This window comes from Haliotis rufescens, unplaced genomic scaffold, assembly GCF_023055435.1.
Source record: "Haliotis rufescens isolate VD_foot unplaced genomic scaffold, xgHalRufe1.0.p SCAF_8, whole genome shotgun sequence".
NCBI classification, from domain to species: Eukaryota; Metazoa; Mollusca; class Gastropoda; order Lepetellida; family Haliotidae; genus Haliotis; species Haliotis rufescens.
Window position 1 is genome coordinate 48,743,042 of NW_025964372.1, and position 24,084 is coordinate 48,767,125.

The window sequence follows — 24,084 nt, forward strand, 5'->3', positions numbered from 1 at the left end:
GACAGCGGTCTGTAAATATTCGAGTGTGGACCAAACAATACAGTGATTGAGATCATGAGCATCGACCTACGCAATTAGGACCCGATCCTGTTAGTTGACTTTTACGACAAGCATAGTCGCCTCTTACAGCAAGCATGGGTTACCGAAGACCTATTCTAACTCGGATCTTCTCGGTTGTTGAGAAACTACTCTCGTGAATTGCCATAGGCTTTGCTTGAGGTGCCTGAAGGATTGTTGGTTTACTGTATGAGGACAAGATAAGTTCACATGGGTGTCAACTGGGTGAAAAACTGTATTTCAGCAATAACACAGCTTGTCAACAGAAAGCATAAGCAAGAGGCCAATCAAGAGGAGAGTTGCAGACATTGATCACTTGGATGTAACTCTGATGTGAGGTCTGGTGCCAACAGACCAACACTTGATAACTATGGGATTCAAACCCATGACCACCAGTGCCAGACAGGACAAAGGATGCAGCTCTGTACATCAAATTGTGGCTCCCTGGCTTATGGCATCTCTGCCCTGGGGAAACTTCAAATAAAAAAGCCGTTTAAAAAACTTACCTCTTTTTCGGAGAGACATTTTTTGCTTCTATCACCCAGAGTTTCATAGAGTTGTCGGTCCTCCGACATTCCTCCTGGTTGGGGCGTACCGTCCGCCGCAAACTGGGGGGAAACAACAAGATTTAACTACCTCACTCATGACAACTAAAAAGTCGGGCTCCAGTCATGCAAACATCAGATTCTGTCACAACTAAGGGATGCAACTCTGCACAGTGACCTGTTGGCCCAAATGACTGAGCCAAGTGTCCCAGCTGGATCTAGAATCTTAACTTATGATATGTTTGGGAAGCTTCAATCTTTCTTACAGTTTGTATTAATATCTGAAATAATCAAAAAAAGGTTGACCAAAGTGAAAAGTATCGATGAAGCTATGTAACATTAAGCTGCCACTGACATTCACATATATATTGCTTCATCAAAATATTCTTCTCAACAGTGCCCCTTTTCAATTTTTGACTGCTACACTTTGAAAAAACAACATCTCGAGACAAATTAGGCTTAAAATATAACATGTGGAGCTCTAATGGGTACTCGTGTATTTGAGCAAGGATCTGGCTCAGATGGAATCAAGTCCCATGTCAAGGGTGCAAGGACCCCTACCAAGGGAGATAACTCACATCTGCAATTAACACTTAGCTATGTGTTGCAGTGAAATGTCTGTATACATTTTGAGCGGGTTGGGTTTAATGCTGCTATTAACTATTTAAATTACGGCATGTCCCTAATGCCCTTTGTGATACATGTCTTAGACATTTACCCTTTAGAAAAAAGGGGGCGGTGGGGTAGCCTAGTGGTTAAAGCGTTCGCTCATCACACTAAAGGCCTGGGTTGATTCCCCACATGGGTACAATGAGTGAAACACATTTCTGGTGTCCCCCGCCGAGATATTGCTGGAATATTGTAAAAAGCGGCGTAAAACCATACTCACTACCCGTTAGAGCCCTACAGCCATGGTACACCAGAGTTACCTACCTTTCTATCCACTTGTCCCTCTCCTCAGCGGTGCGGCAGGAGATGTACTTGCTGCCGTGGCTGGTGGACACTTGGAAGCAGTGGTCCTGTCCGAGGACACTGCTGTGCAGGGGTTTGATCTCCAGGTCCGGCGCGGTCAGGTCGATCGAGTGCATACTGGAGGGATTGGTCAGGAGAGATTCATGGGAGCGGGAGGTCCGTATCCGGGAGCTAATCAGAGACCTGCAATAAAACAAATTACGTTGAGGACCTGGAATACTTATGGACAACTGACGTATGCAAGAAATTGTAATTTATTTTGAACATGGTCAGTGTGCTGAAATGACGACATGAATGACAACAAAAGAAAAATGTGCGCAAAAACAGAAATCTGTAACCTCCCAAACATTCAGACTGTACAGCGCCCAAAGTGACGTAGGCAGAAGATGTCACTCAACATTCAGCCAAACTGATGACAGTGCAAACACTAATCCAATCAGAACTTTTGTTCTTTTCTCCAATAGTATTTTCCTTCAACAACTCAGATGTTTCTTTGAGAAACACTCAGTGCGCCATGTAACAACATCACACATCTCCTTCTAGTTAGCATCTCGCTGTTATTTACAAATCCTATGTTCCTATGTTGTTAGCAAGAGCCTCACACAAATCTGTAAATCCGTATTGCCCTCGGAAGACAGTTCTCTAGTTCTTTCACCAGATATGTAAATGATGCACATTCCAGTGTCCCAGCTGTGGAAATATATGAACATATCGCCACCTGTATATCATAATGAATGTCTGGCTGTATTCCTCACACCTTCTGCTACGTTCCTCACAACTTGCTCAATCAATAATCACTGACCTAGATACAGAAGCCATGGATTTCATTTGCCATTAATGTCTTACTGGCATTCTTTCGATTTACCATGATCAAACACTGATAGGAAAAGCTTGAATCTGTCAGATTCTGTTTGATTGGAGACCAGATCTCATGCATTGTTTAAAATGCCTTGCAATAGTACACTTCAATAGTTGTAAATCAATATATATTCCCTCAATGTGAAGTAGTTGACCAATAGATAGTATCTCAATGACAGTGATTTACCAATACTTGTATTCTGGATGGGTATAGTAATGTGGGTTGATGTAAAAATTGATTAAAGCTGTAAATTATTAACACAGAAACATTGCAAAAGAACCTTCTATCTGGCATCGTCTTCACTGGCATGCACAAAGTTCCAATCACAATAAAAAAAAATTCAAAGAAATAAAACTTTTCAAGCTCTTTTGAAAGAAACAGCAAGGACATCATGAAAGCTTTCAAAGAAAATATTACAATGTGCCGATTGTTTATAAAACACCACCTGATTGGACAAAACAGTAATCCCAACCACACATCCATACTGTCTTCCTGAAAACTGTTCGTCACAAGTGTCAGCTGAATCCTTGTGAGATGTACATCCGGATTGTAAAGGTGATAGCTCCTTCCAACTACTTCCACTCAAGTAGCTTACATCATACTATATCCTTGTGAAAACATACAAGTTCCTTATTATGAGTCAGTAACAATGACACTTATTTTATCAGAAAAGCTCAAAGTCAAACTAAGAAACTGAGAATCAGTCATACTAGGAAACAATAACATCCTTCAAAATATTTAAATCAAAACTGCTCAAATCATGTGTCCTCAAATCAATAAAGTGCCGAAAAATGAAACACAAAATATTGCCGCTAAGGCGTTCCCATTTTACTGTTTTACCCTGTATGAAGGAAACCATCAGCTGAAGCAACATCTTGAACTCAGTCCTTGCTGCGTCAGAGATCATAAGAACTCAGATCAGATAATATTCCCAATCCGCATGTAATAATCATAAAAAATCAGGTCACAACATTGTCCCTGTCCACAGGCAAACGTCATGAGAAATCAGGTCAATGTTCCCCCACAAGGGGTTTGACTCCACACCTGACAAGCAACAGACACAAGTCAGTCTAGTAACGGATGACCACACAATTTCAAATGTCCATCAAGTAAACATAGATCCTACAAACCCAAAACAAATGGAGGGAAGATTCAAGGGTTTTCTGTGAGTGGGGGCCAGGCAGCATGGGTGAGGTGAGGTGAGGTGAGGTGAGGTGAGGTGAGACGAAATTGGGTTTAACGTCGCGTCCAAGATTATTGCACTTATATAGCGATGTGCATGTACATGGATGTGTTTGTGTGGCTGCTTATACTAGTCCAGACTGATGCCGATTTATGTTGCTAGCTCGCTGAGATACCATGCCGCAGTTTAACATGAATACCCCACTCGGACACGGTATACTGACTCCAAGCCGACCAGTCCTTGTTTTAGCCGAGCACCAGACAGGGTAACAACAATCTTTTAACGTCTTTTGGTATGACGCGGCCAGGGATCAAACCCCGGACCTTCCCCTATCCGGGGGAACGCTCTACCTCTAGACCACGGAGGCAGTCAGGCAGCATGGGAGTGACACCTTGTGAAAGACTGCATGAGTGAGTGAGTATAGTTTTGTCCTGCTTTATGCAATATTCCAGCAACATCACAGCAGGGAACAGACATGTTGTACCCATGTGGGAAAAGAACCCTGGTCTTCAGAGTGACGAGCGAATGCTTTAACCACATGGCTACCCCACCGCCCCAAACTGAGTGCATGAAAGTACTTGCAGGACTTGCAGCTACACTGTAGTGGGGATTACATGAGGCACCCAGGACTGTCCAGCCACAGGTGCTACAGGAATGAAAGAGGATCTAGGAACAGGCAAGTCTCCACCACAAGTAAGTAAGAGTAGTACATGATAGTAACCATCTTATCCAGGATTATGAGCAGGGAGAAGCATGTTTTTTTTTAAAATCTGAAAGTTGGTCAGGTTCTGGAGGACCTATGATTCATGTAATGGCATGTGTCACTCAAATTACTCTTAATGTAATGAAATCCCCAGTATTCAACAAAACGTTTCATCCTTGTTAGAGTGAATAAACACATCCTCAACCTTCATCCCCGAGTCAGAGAGGATTGACAGCGCACCGCAGTGTCTGCGCCAGGAAGGAAGTGCATGTAATCTAGGTCGCCATCCGGACACCATGAGGACATCAAGTCCTGGTGCTGATGTCGAGTGCCTGACAGCAGTGAGTGTGTTGACACCACCACCACCAGTATTCAAGCCATATTCAACTACAGCCCTGAAACCCCCTTAATGTAAACCATTCACCACAACTGACATCCACACCAATAACCACTGATAGCCAAACCACTAACCACTGATAGCTGAACCAATAACGACTGATAGCCAAACCAATAACCACTGATAGCCAAACCAATAACCACTGATAGCCAAACCACTAGCCACTGATAGCCAAACCAATAGCCACTGATAGCCAAACCAATAACCACTGATAGCCAAACCAATAACGACTGATAGCCAAACCAATAACCACTGACATCAACACAACTAACCACTGATAGCCAAACCAATAACGACTGATAGCCAAACCAATAACGACTGATAGCCAAACCACTAGCCACTGATAGCCAAACCAATAACCACTGACAGCCAAACCAATAACGACTGATAGCCAAACCACTAGCCACTGATAGCCAAACCAATAACCACTGATAGCCAAACCAATAACCACTGATAGCCAAACCACTAGCCACTGATAGCCAAACCAATAACCACTGATAGCCAAACCACTAACCACTGATAGCCAAACCAATAACCACTGATAGCAAAACCACTAACCACTGATAGCCAAACCAATAACCACTGATAGCTGAACCAATAACCACTGACATCAACACAACTAACCACTGATAGCCAAACCACTAAGCACTGTCATCCAAACCAATAACCACTGATAGCCACACATGAAACCACTAATACCCACATGACAAACCACTGATATCCACACAACTAACTACTAACATCAGCACAACTAAGCACTGTCATCCAAACCACTAACCACTGATAGCCAACTCTCCAGCCACTGATATCCACACAACTAACTACTGACATGAACACAACTAAGCACTGATATCCACACAACTAACTACTGACATCAACACAACTAAGCACTGATATCCACACAACTAACTACTGACATCAACACAACTAACTACTGACTTCAAACCACTAACCACGCCTGTGACAACACGGTTACCACATCCATGAATACCAGAGTCCCATCCCTGGTCCAACACCACCAGTTGAGCACCATCCCAGCACTCAACACGCACAGCGTGAAAGCACCCAGACACATGAATAAAACCACAGTGCTTGCCCTTGTGATCAAATAGCTATCACCATGCAAGGCTGAAGTTACCGATTCCACCACAGCAGTTACCGATTCCAGGCAGCTTAATTATACCATGGTAAAATGCCAATAATTCCTGCTGCATGTGTTGGGGGCCATGTCAGTTCTGTGTAAACACAAGCTGGTCAGCTGACTGGATTCCTGCAATACATGTCTGACACTGACAAATGGCAGGTCTAACCTAGCCTGACCCGGGTCAGCTGACCTGGAACAACATTGGGTCACATGTGTCACATGTGTCACATCTACATATTGAGAGACGAAGATACTGCAACATTCCAACAGAAGAAAGATTATGTGCCTTTTGTGATTTTAATGAAACAGAAGATGAGGAAGACTTTCTGTTGCGTTGCCCTCTCTAAAAAGATCTACTCAATTCATCACCCGGCTTTGCTATGCACCTACTATCGTTAAAAATGCTATTAAATCCACCAGAGCCCTTTGCAAAAATTATATCTAATTTCATTCACAAAATGTTCAGGCAAAGAAAATCTGCATCTCCTCCCTAACAATATAATCATTGCAATATTTGTATTCTGTTTTGAATGTCAATGTTTTTAATTAGTCATGTTCATGTTTTGTACCCTGCCCCCTGGGTGTTTTGTACAATAAATATTCTTCTTCTTCTTCTTCTATTGCAAGAGGCAGATACAACACAACTACTGCTGAACAAAAAGATTCTGTCTCCTCTGCAACAAAAATGATGTAGAAGATGAAACTCCCTTTCCTTTACACTGTCCCGTATATCTCTCTGAAGGAAAATTACTAGGGCTGGCCAAAAATATCGATAATCGGAATTACCATCAATGGGAAGAAATATTAATGATTATCGATATAAAAATTGTGTCATTGATAATACCTTACATAAACTATTGTATTGAAATAAAGTCTAGATTTACCCAAACAGATTTGTTATTGTCAATAATTGTTATTACTGAAGATGGAAAGTGACTGTTTTTGTTATAAGTCAAATGTCCGAAAAGTAATCCCTGAATAAATGTGCCACCACTCCCCAGTGGAGTGAAATATGTTGATTTCTTTACGATTTGTTTCTTTTGCATATTTGCTCAAAGATACTTCTCTGATATTTATCGATAATTGATAGATATTTAGTTAATGATTATCGATCTCTATGATCTGTATTGACAGCCAGCCTTAAATATTACAACTGCCGTATCTGTAGTATAAATTTGTACCCTGGCTGTTAAGGGTGTTCTGGACAATAGATATCTTGAATCTTGAATCTTGTCCGGCACTGACAGACTGCAGGTCTAACCCAGGCTGACCCAGGTCAGGAGGAACACTGTTAGGTCACAAGTTTCCCTTCTGAATGCTAACCTTATTCAAAACTGTACTTTTCAGGACCAGAGGTTAGTAAGAGGTCAGATGGTTGATAAACTAAATCATTGAAATCTTTTAAATGATCACAAATTGTCAGTGGTGCATATAAGATTGGTGATGGGTATTATCTTCATCCATCTAAAACAAACAGATTGAATTCACTGTATCCAAGTTTAGTGGACCCTGGTGAACTGATTGACAGTGATAATGATGTCAACATGGCCATGAAGGCTGTCATGGGGTACCACAACCTAATCATCAACAGCCTCATCCACATCAGCAGTCTCATCCACATCAGCAGTCTCATCCACATCAACAGCCTCATCCACATCAACAACCTCACCCACATCAACAGCCTGACCACATCAACAACCTCACCCACATCAACAGCCTCATCCACATCAACAACCTCACCCACATCAACAGTCTCATCCACATCAACAACCTCATCCACATCAACAGCCTCATCCACATCAACAACCTCACCCACATCAATAGCCTCATCCACATCAATAGCATTACCCACATCAACCTCAACAGCAATATCACCAACCTCACCTTCATCAACCTCAACACCAAGAACCCCATAATAAAACACTAAATTCTTCTGAAATTGATTGTAAGAGGCAAGTTCAGGCTTGTAGTTTCTAGTGGATTGGTTTTGGCACTGGCTGCATACATGTTTCACTGAGAACACTCGGTCAGCCATCATCAATATCACTGATAAATAACCAATCCATGCTGATAACAATCTCCACATCACACACTGTGTGGAGTACCACACACCACCACTGCCCAGCAACGCCGCCCCCAGATCCACATCTAGATGATACCTGGCTATGATACCTGGCTCCTCAACACATCCAGTTCTACCAGGAGTACCTCATCCATTCTCAAGAACTAACCCAACTAACCAAGCCTGTCACAGGCCTGACTGGGTCAACCTCACCAACACTGCATCATGGCAAGTGGCACATGTTACACCTTGGTCAACAATAGACAGATGTTGTGTCAAGACAACATCCCTACTGTAACAAGGGCCTTGAGGGATGTCCGGGACGGGGGGGGGGGGGGGGGGGGGGGGAGAAGGGGGGGACGTGACATGAAGATAATAGCAGTTCCTCCTGCTTCACTGTCATGGCAATATATCCAGCAGTTGGAGGTGACGAAGCATTGACAGTCACAGATTAGGGAACAGTTATTGAATGTGACGATATGCTGATTGTCACAGATAGGGTAATAGCATTTAGAGGGGACGAAACAGTGACACTCACAGATTAGGGAACAGCTATTGAAGGTGACGATATGCTGGTTGTCACAGATCGCTAATAGCATTTAGAGGGGACAAAATACTGACAGTCACAGGTAAGAATAACATCTGAGTTCACTTGTCTTCTGTAAAATTAATAATCTCAGTCTCAAGGAAAATTTAGCTTTTTAAAACATGGAGAAAAAAATACTTTCGAAAATTATGAAAAGATGCAAATGTTTCCACAGAGAGTAAATTTTAACATGTCTTTGTTTTTTGTTTAACGCTGACCCCAGCAATCTTCCAGCTATATGATGGCAGACTAGACCAAACAATCCTGTGATTGACGTCATGAATATCGATCTCCACCCTCACTATACAATGACGTTCATTTACAAAGTCAGCGAGTCTGAACCCCCAATCATGTAAGGTTACTGGAGGCCAACTGTAATCTTGGTCTTCACTGACAAAACCTTTAGCAGAACATTGAATACAAGAAACCTCGGTCAAGGCGGAAAATACTGATGACTGTATGACCTGTTTACAAAGAGCCGAGAGTCAATCACGGATGCAGCTTAGCCTACATAATGCATCCCTTCCATCCAAGCAATGTGTACAATACTGTTCAAGTACCCTCATCAATCTGTTAAACCCCATCTAACAGCAACACATATCCCCTAGGGCATTATGTCACGTATTACATGGTCATCTTCATCCCAGCAAACAACAGCATCTCCATACTGACTGTCTAATTTGATGGAAGAAGGATCCCTTGGGCTGAGGCCGTGGATAACATGGTTACCTCAACCTCTCTGTACAACAGGCTCTCAATATTGCTGATGTCAGCATATCTGTTTCCATGAAGCAGACTCCCCAGGGCTCTGGGTCCTATATTACATATACATCCCACTCTCCCTGCCCAACAGGAGCCTAGCAACAAGCTGTTACAGTCCGATGACATCAGAGCCCTGTGGAGCAGCTAGGAGCCCAAGGGAGCCAGTAATGTTATGGCGAGTCACACGTTAACAAACAGAGTTAATGCCAGACAAGTTTGTGAAAGTCTCCCTGTGCAGTTTACGGCCAGATTAATCTGACACCAGCATGACCATGGCGTAACACAAAGCCTCATCATCACTTGAAAGTGCAACAAAGGATACAACTGTTATATCACACCAGGGACAGGGAGATATGGGATTTTTAACATGGGAAGTCCATTTAACATGAAACCTAACCAACAACGCTTATCATGATTAGAATGGGTCAGAAAGTGCCAACTAGAGAACAAAAGGCGATATGTATGTCAACAATCAGGATAATTTCCTTGTAAACAACTGATACAGAGAGATGTGGCCTCCGTCACTATCTAAATTGCTACTTTAACTTATCGAGTGACCGGATACAGGGCAGGCTTGACTGTTTCAGAAGTTCAGGGGGTTATGGCGGAGGGACAGGAAGAGGAACAATAGACAGTGAAGTAGCAGCAGATCACCACATCAAGGTGGTGTTAGCCAGTGGCCGGGGAAGTAGTACTTGAACAATTCAACTGGTCACTCGTAAAATGTAATTAGGGTATTTCAGGAATTTGTCAGAATCATTTAAATTTGTTATGAAAATGTATATAACTGGACATGCAAAAATGGAATTTCTGTTTAACATTTCAGCAATAAATGGTCAATAAATTTTACAGTTGGGAGGTCACATCTTTGTCTGAGAACGTGGCACATGTAGAAACTTGTAAAGGATTTCTCAATTAACTTACACATCCCCCCAAAAATATGCATTCCACATTTGCCCCCATCCCCTACTCCCAAGGCTGATCCCCAGTTGGCTAGAGAGAGGGTCCAAGGCTACCCCCACTGACTATCTGCTACAGGGAGGGGCTGTGATTGAATCCCCCTTGACTATCTGCTACAAACCCTCCTGTCTGTTAAAGAGGGTTGAAGATTGCCCCCCTTCACTGGCTGGCACAGAGAGACTAGCCTACTGGCCACTGCTACACTTGAGACAGGCCATGCTGCCCTCACTGAGTTCTCAAGTATCTCAGCCTATTATCATTAGAGAAAGCTTGTTAAGTACTTGAGCCCCCAAAGGATGTCCAGCAGTTTAATGACCATCCTGCTTTAACTAGTAACATTCCTGTCCAGCGCCTAGCTTTCAACAAGTGGCAATAATGGGGTTTCAAGGGGACGTTATGGCAAGTTTAGAGCCCCATGTATTTAACTGCTGAAAGTCAAACACTGCCCTCTATGGGGTGAAGTTTATGGCAGTTCCAGATGGGAACATCCCCCATGTAGATCTGACAATTGTAGAGACAATCCACCACAGTTATAAGGTACATATTATATAGCATTCACATGGAGCAGATCTTGGCCATTGTGTGTGGCCTGACATGGAGCAGTAACCACAGGCTGAGATGCAGGGGACTGCCATGACTTGGCCAGTGTGGACAACTCAACAACAAGCCCACCAATCCACCAGCCCCATTGTCTTGCCTGATTGTCTTGCCTGATGACACAGACAGGGACTCCGGCCTGGGTTTTCAGCATTGTCACAGAACACTTACAGAGCATTCTTACAGAACACTTACAGAGCACTCTCACAGAGCAATCACAGAACAGTCACAGAACACTTACAATAGTCACGGAGAACTCACAGAACCCGTACAGGTCACAGAGCTGTCAAAACAGTCACACATCAGAGAGCAGCCACAGAGCACTCACAGAACCCTTACAAAAGTCACAGAGCTGGCAGAACAATCACAGAGCAATCACAGGGAGCTGACTATGTCTACATCTAGACGTTTAACAAATTTATCACTTGACTTGCTACCCACGTAATGAAGTGGACAGATGATGGCTTTCAGATTGGTTGGAACGATTACCTTCAAGAGCAAGAACACTATGTCTTTCCCCTAATGTAAGTGGGGCAACTGTAGAATAATGCAGGATTGTTATCAACATCACCTCAGGGGACAGGGGACATATAAGACAGGTAATTCTTTCCCTTGACTTTTCAATAACTGAGGATGAATTGATGACAGGGTCGATGACGGATGGATGTTTGACTGACTTGATGGTAGGCAGATGGGTAGAAGAATATATGGGCACTTTTACGTATCTCGGAGGGTGGAGATCACATAGAATGTTATTTTACATACAAATAATTCTGGCTTTAAGACACAAACAACATTTTTGTTGACACATGACCCTACCATAAATACAATTTCCATTGTAGAAACACGTGTGAGAATGCCGACAATGCTGGCAACAATCACAATAACTTGTCCCCCAGGACAGGCCAAAGCATGAAACATGACGGCCAGATGTCAAAACCTCACCAATAAAAGTGCAATAGATTTGCCCCTATAAACAAGAACTGAACGCACCCATGTGGGTGAGGAATGTCAGAACTTAAGTAGAAAATGGGCTTGTGATGAAAACAGAGACATAGGTCACTGGCAAAGTATGTGACATCTGACAATGTAAACACTGCAGTGTTGAGGTGTAGCAGGGTAGCACAGCGGGTGTTGGTTCACACGTCCCCACCGAGAGTCTTACAAAGTAAGCATGAGAGGCAAACTATAGCCTGATGTTTAACAGTAAGGAATTAATATTCAGTTGCTCACGATCACCAGGACCCGTTAATTTTCAATACTGCCATCAATGCACAGGTTTAAATGTTTTGTTTATTTGTTTGTTCATTTGTTGTTTAACGCAGCACTCAGCAATATTCCAGCTATATGACGGCGGTCTGTAAAGAATCGAGTCTGGACCAGACAATCCAGTGATTGATGTCATGCACATTGATCCACGCAATTGGGATACGATGACATGCATCAACAAAGTCAGCAAGTCTGACGACCCGATCCTGTCAGTCGCCTCTTACGACAAGCATAGTCACCTTTTACAGCAAGCATGGGTTGCTGAAGACCTATTCTACCCCAGATGTCTTCACAGGTCACAGGTTTAATGTCCCATGTTGACATACTATTACTGATGTTTATAAACAAAGCAAAGTTACTTCCTGTCTGTAGGATATACATCGAGACATCTATAGTGGTATAGTGTTTGTTACTTCTGGTGCCGTCAGGTTAAGTGGCACATTAAATTTCCTCAACTATAATTTCAACTTCCTTGATTTATCAGTATAAAGTACCCATCTTTGTTCTATCACACCCTTACGTATCCTATCAGCCTCCGTATCCCTTAAACTCAACACATGTGTAAACGCTCATCCACTTTAAAAGTAACATGGATTTCTATTCAATCAGCCAAGATGTCACTGATCATGATGAAAAGCCAGTGCCCAGGAATTTTGTCGTGAGTTTTATAATCCAACATGCTGGTCACACATCCTGAAAGTTTCTGTGACAAGAAATCAATGAGTTTTGAAGAGCATCCTTATCACACCTCCAGGCTGTGCCCCTACACCAAGCAGACCAACAACTGCAGAACCAAGCTCCTCCTACATCAACATAGCCTCTTTCTCATGCATTTCTCTGCCCTCTCCCACTCCACACTGAGCTCAGCTGTCATCCTCTGTGTCTGTAGATCAGCACCAGCTGGAACTGACCCCCACCCCCTGTCTACACCCCCAGCCCCTGTCTACACCCCCAACCCCTGTCTACACCCCCAGCCCCCTGTGTACATCACCCTGGGGCATTACCACCACTTTAGTGGGGTCATCACGAGGAGCAAATGTCACTCCCCTCCGGCTATCATCCACACATTACACACATCTCAGAACCTCTCTCCCCTTACAATTAGCCACTGCCACATGTCACAGTAAAAACTTCCGGGGGGGGGGGGGGGGGGGGGGGGGTTTTCCCCCAGAAAATATGTATAGTATATAACAATTTCTATTAGCCAATTTAGTTGCCTACCAAGAATCAAGAAAGAAGTTACTGTACAAAAACTGACATGGGGCAGGCAGAGTACAATGATTTAGAGATGCTAGTATGCACATACTAGTATTCTAGTATATATGCTAGTATCGTCTGATCATAGGTATTTGGACATCAATGTTTTTCAGACAGCCATGGTTATCTGAATTACAACCACTATAACAAGGGGTGTGTCGTCACACAGACATTGTAAATACTGTCTAATACTGTCATAATGTCTTGTCTTTTAAAATTGCATCTGTCATGTAATGGAACGTTTCTGCAATAAATATTATCTTATCTTATCTTACTCAGATGATGGCTTGTTTTTAAGATAAAGTCGTCTTTTATAAGTGAGTGATACATTTTACAGTTTTTCTTGTGATTAATAAGAAAATGTTCCTAAAGCGTTCGAAAACCCATAACACTGGGATGTACACATACACAGGGAGAGAGCTAGTAAACCTGGTCTCACCACAGATGATCATTAATATTGAAAAACCTGCAGGAGCCACATAATTCAGGAGAGACCAAAATATGTAGCAAATATATAGATCGTGTTCAAAATCATAACCTCGGAGGTTTTGATTGTAAATTAAGCACAGTGGAGTCTGACAGCTAGTTTCCTTCCCATAATTCATTGAGGATGTGAGCAGGTCAGACCACAATATCATCAGGTCTCGACACACATGCTTGCAATTGACTTTCAGTAATGATAACCTTCTGATAATTCTGTCAAATTTGCCACAGCAAATCTCCCGGACCCCCTCCACTAATCTCAATCCTCCTGTATGTTATCTGCCTGGACTGAATACTCCCCAGATGGAGCTGCTATCTCCTGCAGCTTGTTGACTTTCTGTACACCTGAATGATCAAAGACCTACACATCCGAAACATGCAGGCACTCTGAGGGGGATGGATCGACATTGTTATCTTACCGACTATGACTTTGAGTCAACTAGTATTTCCAAATGTAGAAAGTTCAACAGGCCACGAACAAATGTGGGACAAAAACCACATATCCTCTGGCAAAGCCGTCCCTCTTCAGTCCCGGTGCTCAATACGACATGCTTTTATCAACCATCTTGCCTTGGGGAAGAAGACACGGTATATTCTCAAGGCATTGTTAACACAGCTCAGATGTACACAGTGTCTGCCCAAGATGAAGGAAGAGCAGCCTAGAGCTCATATCGTCAAGTTTCGATAACATACGCTTGTATGTGCCATCCTCAACAAAAACTGATGGCATACAATACTAAGGCCATTCTTCAGGAAGTATTTAGCAACATCCAAGGACTCGGTAGACACTACTTCATGATAAAATATTTAATGAGGTGAAGTGTGTGTGTGTGGTGGGGTGGTTGCTAGTGATCCTTGGGGGGTCGCTGGGGTTGGGGCTGGGGTTGGTGAGGGTGTGGTAGGTGGGTTATACCAGTGATCCTTAGGGGTGAGGGGGTGACTGGGGTTGGGGTTTGGGCTGGGGTTGGTAAGATGGGCGGGTGGTTATTATAGTGATCCTTGGGGTGAGGGGGTGACTGGGGTTGGGGTTGGGGCTGGGGTTGGTGAGATGGGTGGGGTGGTTATTATAGTGATCCTTGGGGTGAGGGGGTGACTGGGGTTGGGGTTGGGGTTGGGGTTGGGGTTGGGGTTTGGGCTGGGGTTGGTGAGATGGGTGGGGTGGTTATTATTGTGATCCTTGGGGTGAGGTGAGGAGGGTGAGGGGTGGCAGTTGTACAATGATAGTGATCTCCGAAATGAAGCTCTGTCTTCTCAAATGCTAACCCCCTGATAAATCCCTCTATCAGGCCTAGTAATCTGAGCTGCGAGATTCCAATTTGCTTCTCGTTTCAACAGTCAAGCCTGAGAAAGGAAGCATTTTGATGAGGTCCATCTATCACCTCCAACTGCCTGCTGATGACAAGCTGTAAACTGAGACTGGTATTCAGGCCGGCAAGCCCTGATCTTGGCATCTCATTGATCAGGTGAACTTGCATGTATTGAACTGCAAGTCTGGCTTAAAAGACTGCCTCGATAATGAGCCAGGGCCTGCCACAGGTTTTATAAACAATGCCACAGCAATTGACTCGAAGAGAAAGATCAATGAAATCATGCATCTGAACAACAACCTTGAAACATCAAAGCCAGATTACTTGCCTGCTGGAGATACATTTTTATAATGTTCAGCCCTCGAGGGACAAGTGTTGCATCTGAACAGCAGCCTTGCCTTCTTGGGACACCAAAGCCAGATTAACTTGACCGCTCAAGATACATTTTTATAATAATCAGCCCTCGAGGGACAAGTGTTACCAGAACTGACTCACATTTTGTCCATAGTAAATTATGCTCTTGAATGTTTTCATTACCTGCCATGGGTCAATGAAATGAGTCATCCTACCACTAGCACTACTGAGATCAATACAGCTATAGAGCACGATTAAGTACTCTCTGCGACACTCCCTTGGTGGGCGGACCATGTCGACTATCGCTGACTAACACAGCTGACATAACACGATTGTCTTGCCTGTATCGCCACAACTCCATTCAGAGCCCACACAATCCTTGCCTGAACAACTGTCGGAACACATGCAGGAAACGTGACGGTTTTTGATACAATCATTTGAGAATAATGGAGAAAATGTATTATAATTCACAAATTTCTGACAACCACTTGATGATCATGATCAAATTCAATAAAAGACTAACACCAAAACATCCTTAGCACAATAGAAGACTAACTCCAAAACATCACGAACTACAACTGAGGAGACCAATAATTCTTGTAAATATAGAAGCCTCTCACAGCACTAACAATCTGAAAAAGTCTACATTATCCATGTAATAGCAATGTAACATTTACTATGGATTGATTACTCGATATGATTTCATAATTTAAGACCATGGATTAAAAAAGTGAAAACATCTTTTGTCTTTAAAACATCAGCTGAAAAACAGGGGCTTAAATACCTGCCTTCCTGGAAATTCCGCGTAATATCGACCTGTTTTCTGGTAGATAAATAAATATGACCTGTACACACATAAAGTATTGCAGACAGGATAGTTTTTCCTCTCCCAGAACAAAGGACGATACAGCCTTGATTACAACAATTGACGTAGTATATCCCACCTTGACGAGAACAGACGATCACATCTCGACACAAAACTCCGTAGTATCCTCATCCTATCTCCCCTGCTCGGTGAACCCCTCCTCATCGTGAAGGAATCACGGGAATACATCGCTACACCTACATCCAAGGCCATCAGAACCACGGAATGACAAGAAATCGGTCACCACAAACACATCTTTGACCACAGTGTCAACTGTGGAGACACAACCTCGTGGAATGACCAGCCAGCAGCGCTGTGACAATGGCCACAGTGTTGATGAAGACCTATACCACTCATCAGTGAATCACTGATCATCTGAGTCACTGCTGATTGCCTTCTGGTTCAATCCAAGGCCATTGTCGGCGATCCTCACTGTGAATTGCTGGTCAACAATTAACTACCTAGGCAGGTGAAACAACAGGTGTTGACATCAATTATGGAAACAAATCAGTGCCTCAAAAAAACACCACAAATGTCCATAGATTTATTGTTGTGAGCACAGCAGAAGACTTGGAATCACAACAGGTTGATAACAGGTTAGGTGAAGGTGTGAAATAAATATTTTTGAAAAGGGTATTGATACAACATGTCTCACTGTAAAAATATTCAAATTTTGTATCTTTTACGATAACAGCAATTTACCACATTTGAACACAAGATAGAAATAGTTTGGACGTGTCAGTAATTTAGAACAGAGGGTTATTACAAGATACGGGAGGAAGTGATATAATATAATTTGGGAGAGGTATTAAAACAATACGAAGTAATGTCATTGTAAAAATATTTAAATTTTGCTACTTTTATGATAACCACAATTTACCAACATTTGAACATGATGGGATAAAAATAGTTGTGGACCTGTCAGTATTTCAGTACAGTATTTTCTGTGGAAATCCCCTGGTTACCAGACACAGTAGAATTATATACATCATCTGTACCAGCCATTCACAAATCATGTACTTGCTGTGATCGCTGGGAACAAAATATCCAAAACCATGCAACATGTACAAACCCTGACTGCCAGAACAAATCCAAACCTTCCACACACAAATCCAACTGTGCCACTAATGGCACACACATATCCACATGTCCAGCATATATAAACACAACCACTGCAACCACAGCCCGACTCCGTCACCCCACATATACAGACAGTGCTACCCCAGGTCAACCGACCAGCAGGTCCGTGAACCGCCGTGTTCACCTGGAGGCATCCTGATTCGCACTCCGATATTGTGGAAATTTGTCAATAACGTTGCGTTTTCGAGGACCATGCTGATTTGTGGCGGAATTTCCCGATCAATAGCTACAAGCATGTTGCATTGAGCCGCGCTCCGTAACGTTATCAACAGTGGCTGTGAGCGCTGGCTGCGAAGGATGTGTCACACGCAAGGAGTGCCGTCATTAATTATGAAACCACACTGTCTAGGGACCTGCTTCCTTAAACAATACATATCGACAGGAAAGAATTAGAATTTACATTGGGAAAAACTTGGCCAGCAATCCGGCCATGGAGGGTGGTGTTCAGGAATCTGGGTGGAGGTACACGTCACCTACATTCCCTGGACACCCTGTACATGTGATCAACCAAAAATCTGATGCAGGGACATGGGGTGGGGATGGCTTGACAAGTTACCATGTAAAACGTAAATGATGGTGAAGTTTGAGAGGCTAAGTGGGTGCCCCACAAAGGACTGGTTTTAGCGAGCTTTGCGAGGTAGTGGTTGGTCTATACAGGACAAACCATGGCGAGTTATCAGAACACGACAGTCGGAACACAATGGTGGGGATAGATACACCTACATACAAGTACATCGCTCTCACAAGTATCATGTTTTTAGACATCTTGCTAAGACCATCAATTTGTCGCTCCTATCTTCCGATAGGGTAAACTGGATTATCTGGATTGATAAATGTCAACTCCTCTTTCAAACTTCATCAGTTCACGCTGCATTGAGTTAATTGGATTATTTGATCAAATGTCATTAACAGACTGAGGCCTACTGGGGAATATAACTATATAGCATACAGGGTGACAAGGTGTAAGCAGGACAGAATCCATTGTTAGGAATAACACTGTTATACACCAAACTGTTATCATACACGAAACCCCTCTTATAACGCCTACCCTGTTATCCTACATCACATATTGGCTAACTTCAGTCGAAGGACTGCAGTCATTTCTCTAAGATTCAAACAAAAACCCGCAAAGATATCAGCCCCACCATCTGCCTACAAGCCTACAAGTGTGTACCAAACAATGGTCAAGTGTTACAGCTAAATGCCCCCAGTCCACAATGTCCCTCTGACCTCTGTGATCAATCTGTGACAATACTGCGTAAACAACGGCAGTTGGTGTCCACCTGATCGTATATCACAGACCTCGGTCGCCATCACTTGAACGACTTTCTCCTCGTCCTGTGCTAATCAAGGTAATGGAGCCACTCACTAATGAGTCCGCTTCTATCAAGTGTCACCTTGGCTATTATGAACTGAGAAATTGACCTCAATGACCAGGGCTACAGCCATGCCCGCTGGTGTTGGGCTCCGTAATGACTAGTTTCAAACGTGTGATCAGTCCCTTGTAACTTCAGGCGATTACTGAGCGGAATTCTCCTTGTGAGGGCTGTGAAGTGAGTTCAGTCATGCTTGCAAGGCCGGCACAGGGATAAGTTATCACATATCTCAACCCAATTACCTAGGCTAGTGGTAACTCACAGAGTACAACAGCTATACACACACAACAGGATTAGGTATACTTATAAGCGCCTCGAAGTCTATGATGAAATAACTGATGCCACACTGCCTCTAGATCTAATACTTAACTACTCTGAAATAAAAACATATATAATTCTTCCTTGCCTGACGAAAGTATAATAAAAACACCTTGTGTGACAAAACCAATTTCTGAAACTCATGTCATTAAAATACACAATACCATAGAAATAAAACTTATAAATACAAAAGTTATTTACCAAAATTTCCCAACCATCTTGAAGTAGAGCTGGTCAATTAGTGAGAGCTACTTGACCCACAAATTTGCAGTAACATCCACCACAATCAAACTAGACGAAATTCCATATGTTCTGACAAGTTCACTTTCCTGTGCAAAAATTTCATCTGCTGTCATTTGAACCATGGTATAGAAACTCCACTGTCGTGATGAAGAATGTTCAACTTGAGGAAAAATCCAGATATGTCATCAAACACAGGACTGTTCCACCTGAATGAAATGTCCGAATGTTCAGCTCACAGGGACAGTGTCCAGTACAACACACACCTCCTTGTGGATGTAGAGGATATACTGTTGTATAGCTGTCCAGTATATCACAGTCAGTGGTCAGTTGACAGGTGACTTACGCTAACGAACACATCATCCATCATATCCACATGACAGCCATGAGATGGCTAAATTACCCACAGTCACACACAGAGTGTACACGATCAATGACAATGCACAGTCCTTGTCAACATTCACAGGCACAAGTCTTCTGTGACAGCCAAAACTTGTAATAAAGTCATCAGGTATTCACAACGTCCCTTCACTGATGTGGTTCCAAGCACAGACAAGTGTGAGGCTGCTACTATAGCACATGGAGCGGGGCCTTGTTCGGACCAAGCTGAAACCTAACCTGCCTCCCTGCTTCTACAACACTGAGTGGTCCTGTCTGCCGCCCACAGCCTAACAGTTTAGCCAGGTCAGTGGGGTTTGATCTCCCTGTGTAAACAACACTGTTTCCTCTCACTACAAGTCTAAAACAATCAAGCTGGCTCAGTCCTGCAATCTGATTGGCTGAGAGGTTAATCCCGCCCCTTACATCCCCCATAAGCCACAGGCAAGACTTAAATATAGTTTTTTGTATTTGTTGAAAATGATTCTTTTATTATGAGTGTGCCTATTCAGCTAAATCAAGATTAAATTTCTCTTTAACTCAGCTGTTTTTGTTCACGTTTGTAATAATTCGTTAAGAATTTAGTGTATTCAAACTTGTGAATGTATTTTCCCAATAACACGTGAAACTAGGACAATTGATAATCAATACATGGATATGTCTTGTAGCAGTTTTTTATGAACTAAAACTTGCTAAAAAACAAACATAAAATAACAGCAAGTACTTAATCCCACCGATCTTTCTAAAAGTTCATTTATTATTATTTATTGATCTAATATATACATTTTGTTAATACTGAAGATTCATTTTTAACCTAAAGAAATTTCTTTTGAGTATGTTTCCAGAAAGATTCCGTGATAAAAATCATTTGAAAAGCTTAAAAGAAACTTGAATAAACAATCAGCCAGGTTTAGATAGCAACTTGTGTTGATAGCAATATCCTTGGAGACACAGGCACTTCAACCAGACTGGGAGTGGGGGAGTCTGAAGGCATGTTGACGGCTATTGTTCCTCATGGGGGTGTTATCAACAAGGACAACTCAAGCAGATGCTTGGGGGATCACATTAGTTAATCCTCTCTGGAGTTAATCTTCGGCTTTTGATGCGGAGGAGTGAGGTAAACAAAAGAAGGAGTTAATTGAGTCTGTCACCTTTCCCTACACTTACATCTCACAGCAGGGGATTATCACAGCTGAGGGCCGAGTTTACTTTGTTAAAACAACTGTTGATGACCATGACTACGATCCCTGGTTTACAACTGACATCAAAGCTTGGAATTTATATCCAGCTTATCCTGTTACAAGATTAAATATTTTTTCTAAAACAACATCTAAATTGGTCCTAAACAAGCACGTGCTTGTCCTTAACATTGAGATGATAGCTGAAATATCTGAATTATTTTTTTATGTTCCTTGAACGGACTTCCACTCATGAGCTGTTTGTTTTTTTAAATTTGAAATATTTTTCACATTCTTAAAATACTATAAGAAGGTATTTTATTCACATAAATTACTTGAGTTCTAAAACATCATATTCAAGATTCCTGCTGTATATTTTGAGGTTTCATAAAAAAATGATCTTTGGGATGTTAAGGATACAAACAAATATCCTCATAATGAAAACATACAGATAGATTGACAGAATTCTCCAAATTAGAGAGCATCACCAAGACAAAAAATACCCCATATTTTCTTTTCATCGGTCCCACAAGCCGATATCACCTTCCATTCTCTCCCCACAAGCCGATATCACCTTTCATTCTCTCCCCACAAGCCGATATCACCTTTCATTCTCTCATCATTCCTTCCCCACAAGTTGATATTACCAAAATACCAAGAAGCATATGCCAGGAAATGAGGGATCAACTGCTAGTTACACTAATTAGCATGGATCTCCCAATTAGCAAGTGTAATCATTGTTAGGAAAGGTAAGTGTACCTGCATGGCTTGATGCCAGCTGACACTGCCTCGAGAGGGGAAGGGAGAGTTTATTGGCAGGCAGCCCTGTGGTGTGGTGTGGCAATGGAGGTCATAAAAATGTCAGATGTCCATGCCAACATTGATTTTGGAAAAAAGTTCAAAAAGACCCGGTTTGACATTTGACTATTTTCAATGGCAGGGAGGCTATTTTGGAGATGTCCAATAACATGAAAACCTGTAGAGCTAGCTGGATGAGTCTTTGGTGGGAATGATTCGGAGGCGGCTAAGTGTTACTATTGATGTTGCACAGTCACAAATGTTATATTTGGGATAACACTTCCTTTGTTAAGCACAAATTCTTGTACTATTTGGGGCTGAGTCCCATCCGGAATTCGAACCCACACTGCCAGAGTGAGGCACCTAATTGCCAGCACACAAAGTCAGCGATCTAACCCTATCAGCCCCCAATTCTTCCACAAAAATGAAAGTCCTACAACTGGTAGTCTAGATCACTTACTCTGTGTACTCCTCTGATAAGTATAAATTGGCACCGCTCACATGGTTGAATGCTATGAATACACAATGCCATTTAGAAAGTGGCCCAATGTAACAAATGTAATATTTGGAATAACCCTTCCTAAGTAAAGTCACTATTAATGTTGAATAGGTCGGGAAGTGGTGCCCCGTGGTATCAACCAAGTCAGAGAGTCTGACCACCCGATCCCCCAACCTCTTAAGACATATAAGCATTGTTACCCTTTTATGAGAAGCATGGGTTGATGAAGACCTATTCTGACCCGGATCTTCACGGGTGACCAAAGTAGGCTAGGGCAACGGATTCAGCACTTTACAATACACAACATGCATGGGCAAGATGCTCACAGATCACAAATTGTGCACATCTCGTAATGTCAACTGTTTATGATAAAAACTAAAAAACATTTTTGTTTATTTCTGGGTAGGTCTCAACATCAGTCCATTTAGTTCAAAATCCATTTTCTATGTTTTAGAAATGAAAGATACTTAAATTAACATTTGACACAAAACTAAAAACTAATTATATCTAATATCCTATCAATTACATATGCTTCTGTAATATCCCACCAGAGGATTGTTTTCGTTGGTGTTCACACTGTGTTTCTTATTCAATTATCAAATATAATTAATGTAATCCCACTTCCCATCACCTGTGTGTCCCCGCTTCCCATCACCTGTGTGTCCCCGGACAGTTTGACTGCTGTCTACCCACCACATTATTGGCATATCTATCATGGTTGACCCCGGTCAAGTTTACACCGACCTGCCAACCAACACATTAACCCTGTAATTACTGAAACAATGTTGCCATTTCCCCCCCCCCCCCCCCCCCCCGACAGCCTTGTAACGTATTACACAAACAATGGCAGCCACATCACACTGATCTATCAAGGTGGACATCAGGCTGGACACCACACTGACAATACCACCATCTCTCCACTACACTTGCACAAGTCTCCACTAGACTTGCACAAGTCTCCAAGGAAAAATTATTACCGTATTTGACGTAATAAGCGCCCAGGGCGCTCTCAAAATTAGAAATAGGGGGCTCTTATTAGAATATTATTTTGAGTTGAAAAATCGTAAATTTCGTTGTTTATGCTGACAGCCTGAAATGTTTATATACGACAGAAATATTTTTCCAGGATTTAATTGCCCATAATTAAGGGTGCATATAACATACGAGTACGTATTATACACAAATAAATAAGTCTTGTGTACATAAACCACTTCGAAGGGGTGCTAATTGAGATTGTTCACTAGCCAATATATTGGCAAATATCGCCGTGGGCGCTTATTACGTCGAATACGGTAGTTTAAATCATAATTTTCTAGATTATGCAAATAATAAGAACAAGGTGTCCCTATAAGAGAGACGAGAGTCCTTGAACTGTCGCCCTTTAGTTCCCTACCTTTTTACTATGGCCTATTTCAAAATTACAAATTTCCACCCAAATTAATCAAGCAGCCACAAAGCCCCTCAGGGTTGCCTTACCTTTCGGATATACCCTTCTCTACCACATCACTAAATGGCTTTGTGGGCCTGTGCGCGAAATACGCATATGTCAGAAAGTGCATGTTGAAACCTAAACTAAAAGTTGTACTGTCCACATCTAGACTTGCCTATCAAGAGGGCAGAATTCCAACACATGCATGGACTTATCTTTCGGTACAGCCTCAGAGAAAGGCTATCTCTCCACCATCACAGAACCATTACAAAGTGTGTGAAACAAAATTACATGAAATATGAATGATTTTGACACATGAATGTGCTCATGAAGGATTATCTCCAACACTGGCGTCAGTCCAGACTG

The 24,084-nt window shown here is 42.4% G+C and overlaps 1 protein-coding gene across 23 annotated transcripts in view; it reads right to left on the reverse strand.

Annotated features, from left to right (window-relative positions):
• Positions 1-24,084, reverse strand: part of LOC124115140 (ras GTPase-activating protein nGAP-like) — a 313,251-nt gene that overhangs the window by 26,190 nt on the left and 262,977 nt on the right. For 21 of the 23 annotated variants that reach the window (XM_046476003.2, XM_046475987.2, XM_046475984.2 and 18 more), the window contains 2 exons: positions 1,536-1,757; positions 564-665 (listed from right to left, as the gene is read on the reverse strand). In XM_046476003.2, the coding sequence (XP_046331959.1) occupies positions 564-665; positions 1,536-1,757 (324 nt within the window). Of the gene's footprint in view, positions 1-563; positions 666-1,535; positions 1,758-2,878; positions 3,036-19,397; positions 20,102-24,084 lie in introns of those variants that run through there. The other 2 variants (XM_046475999.2, XM_046475998.2) reach the window with 2 other exon arrangements.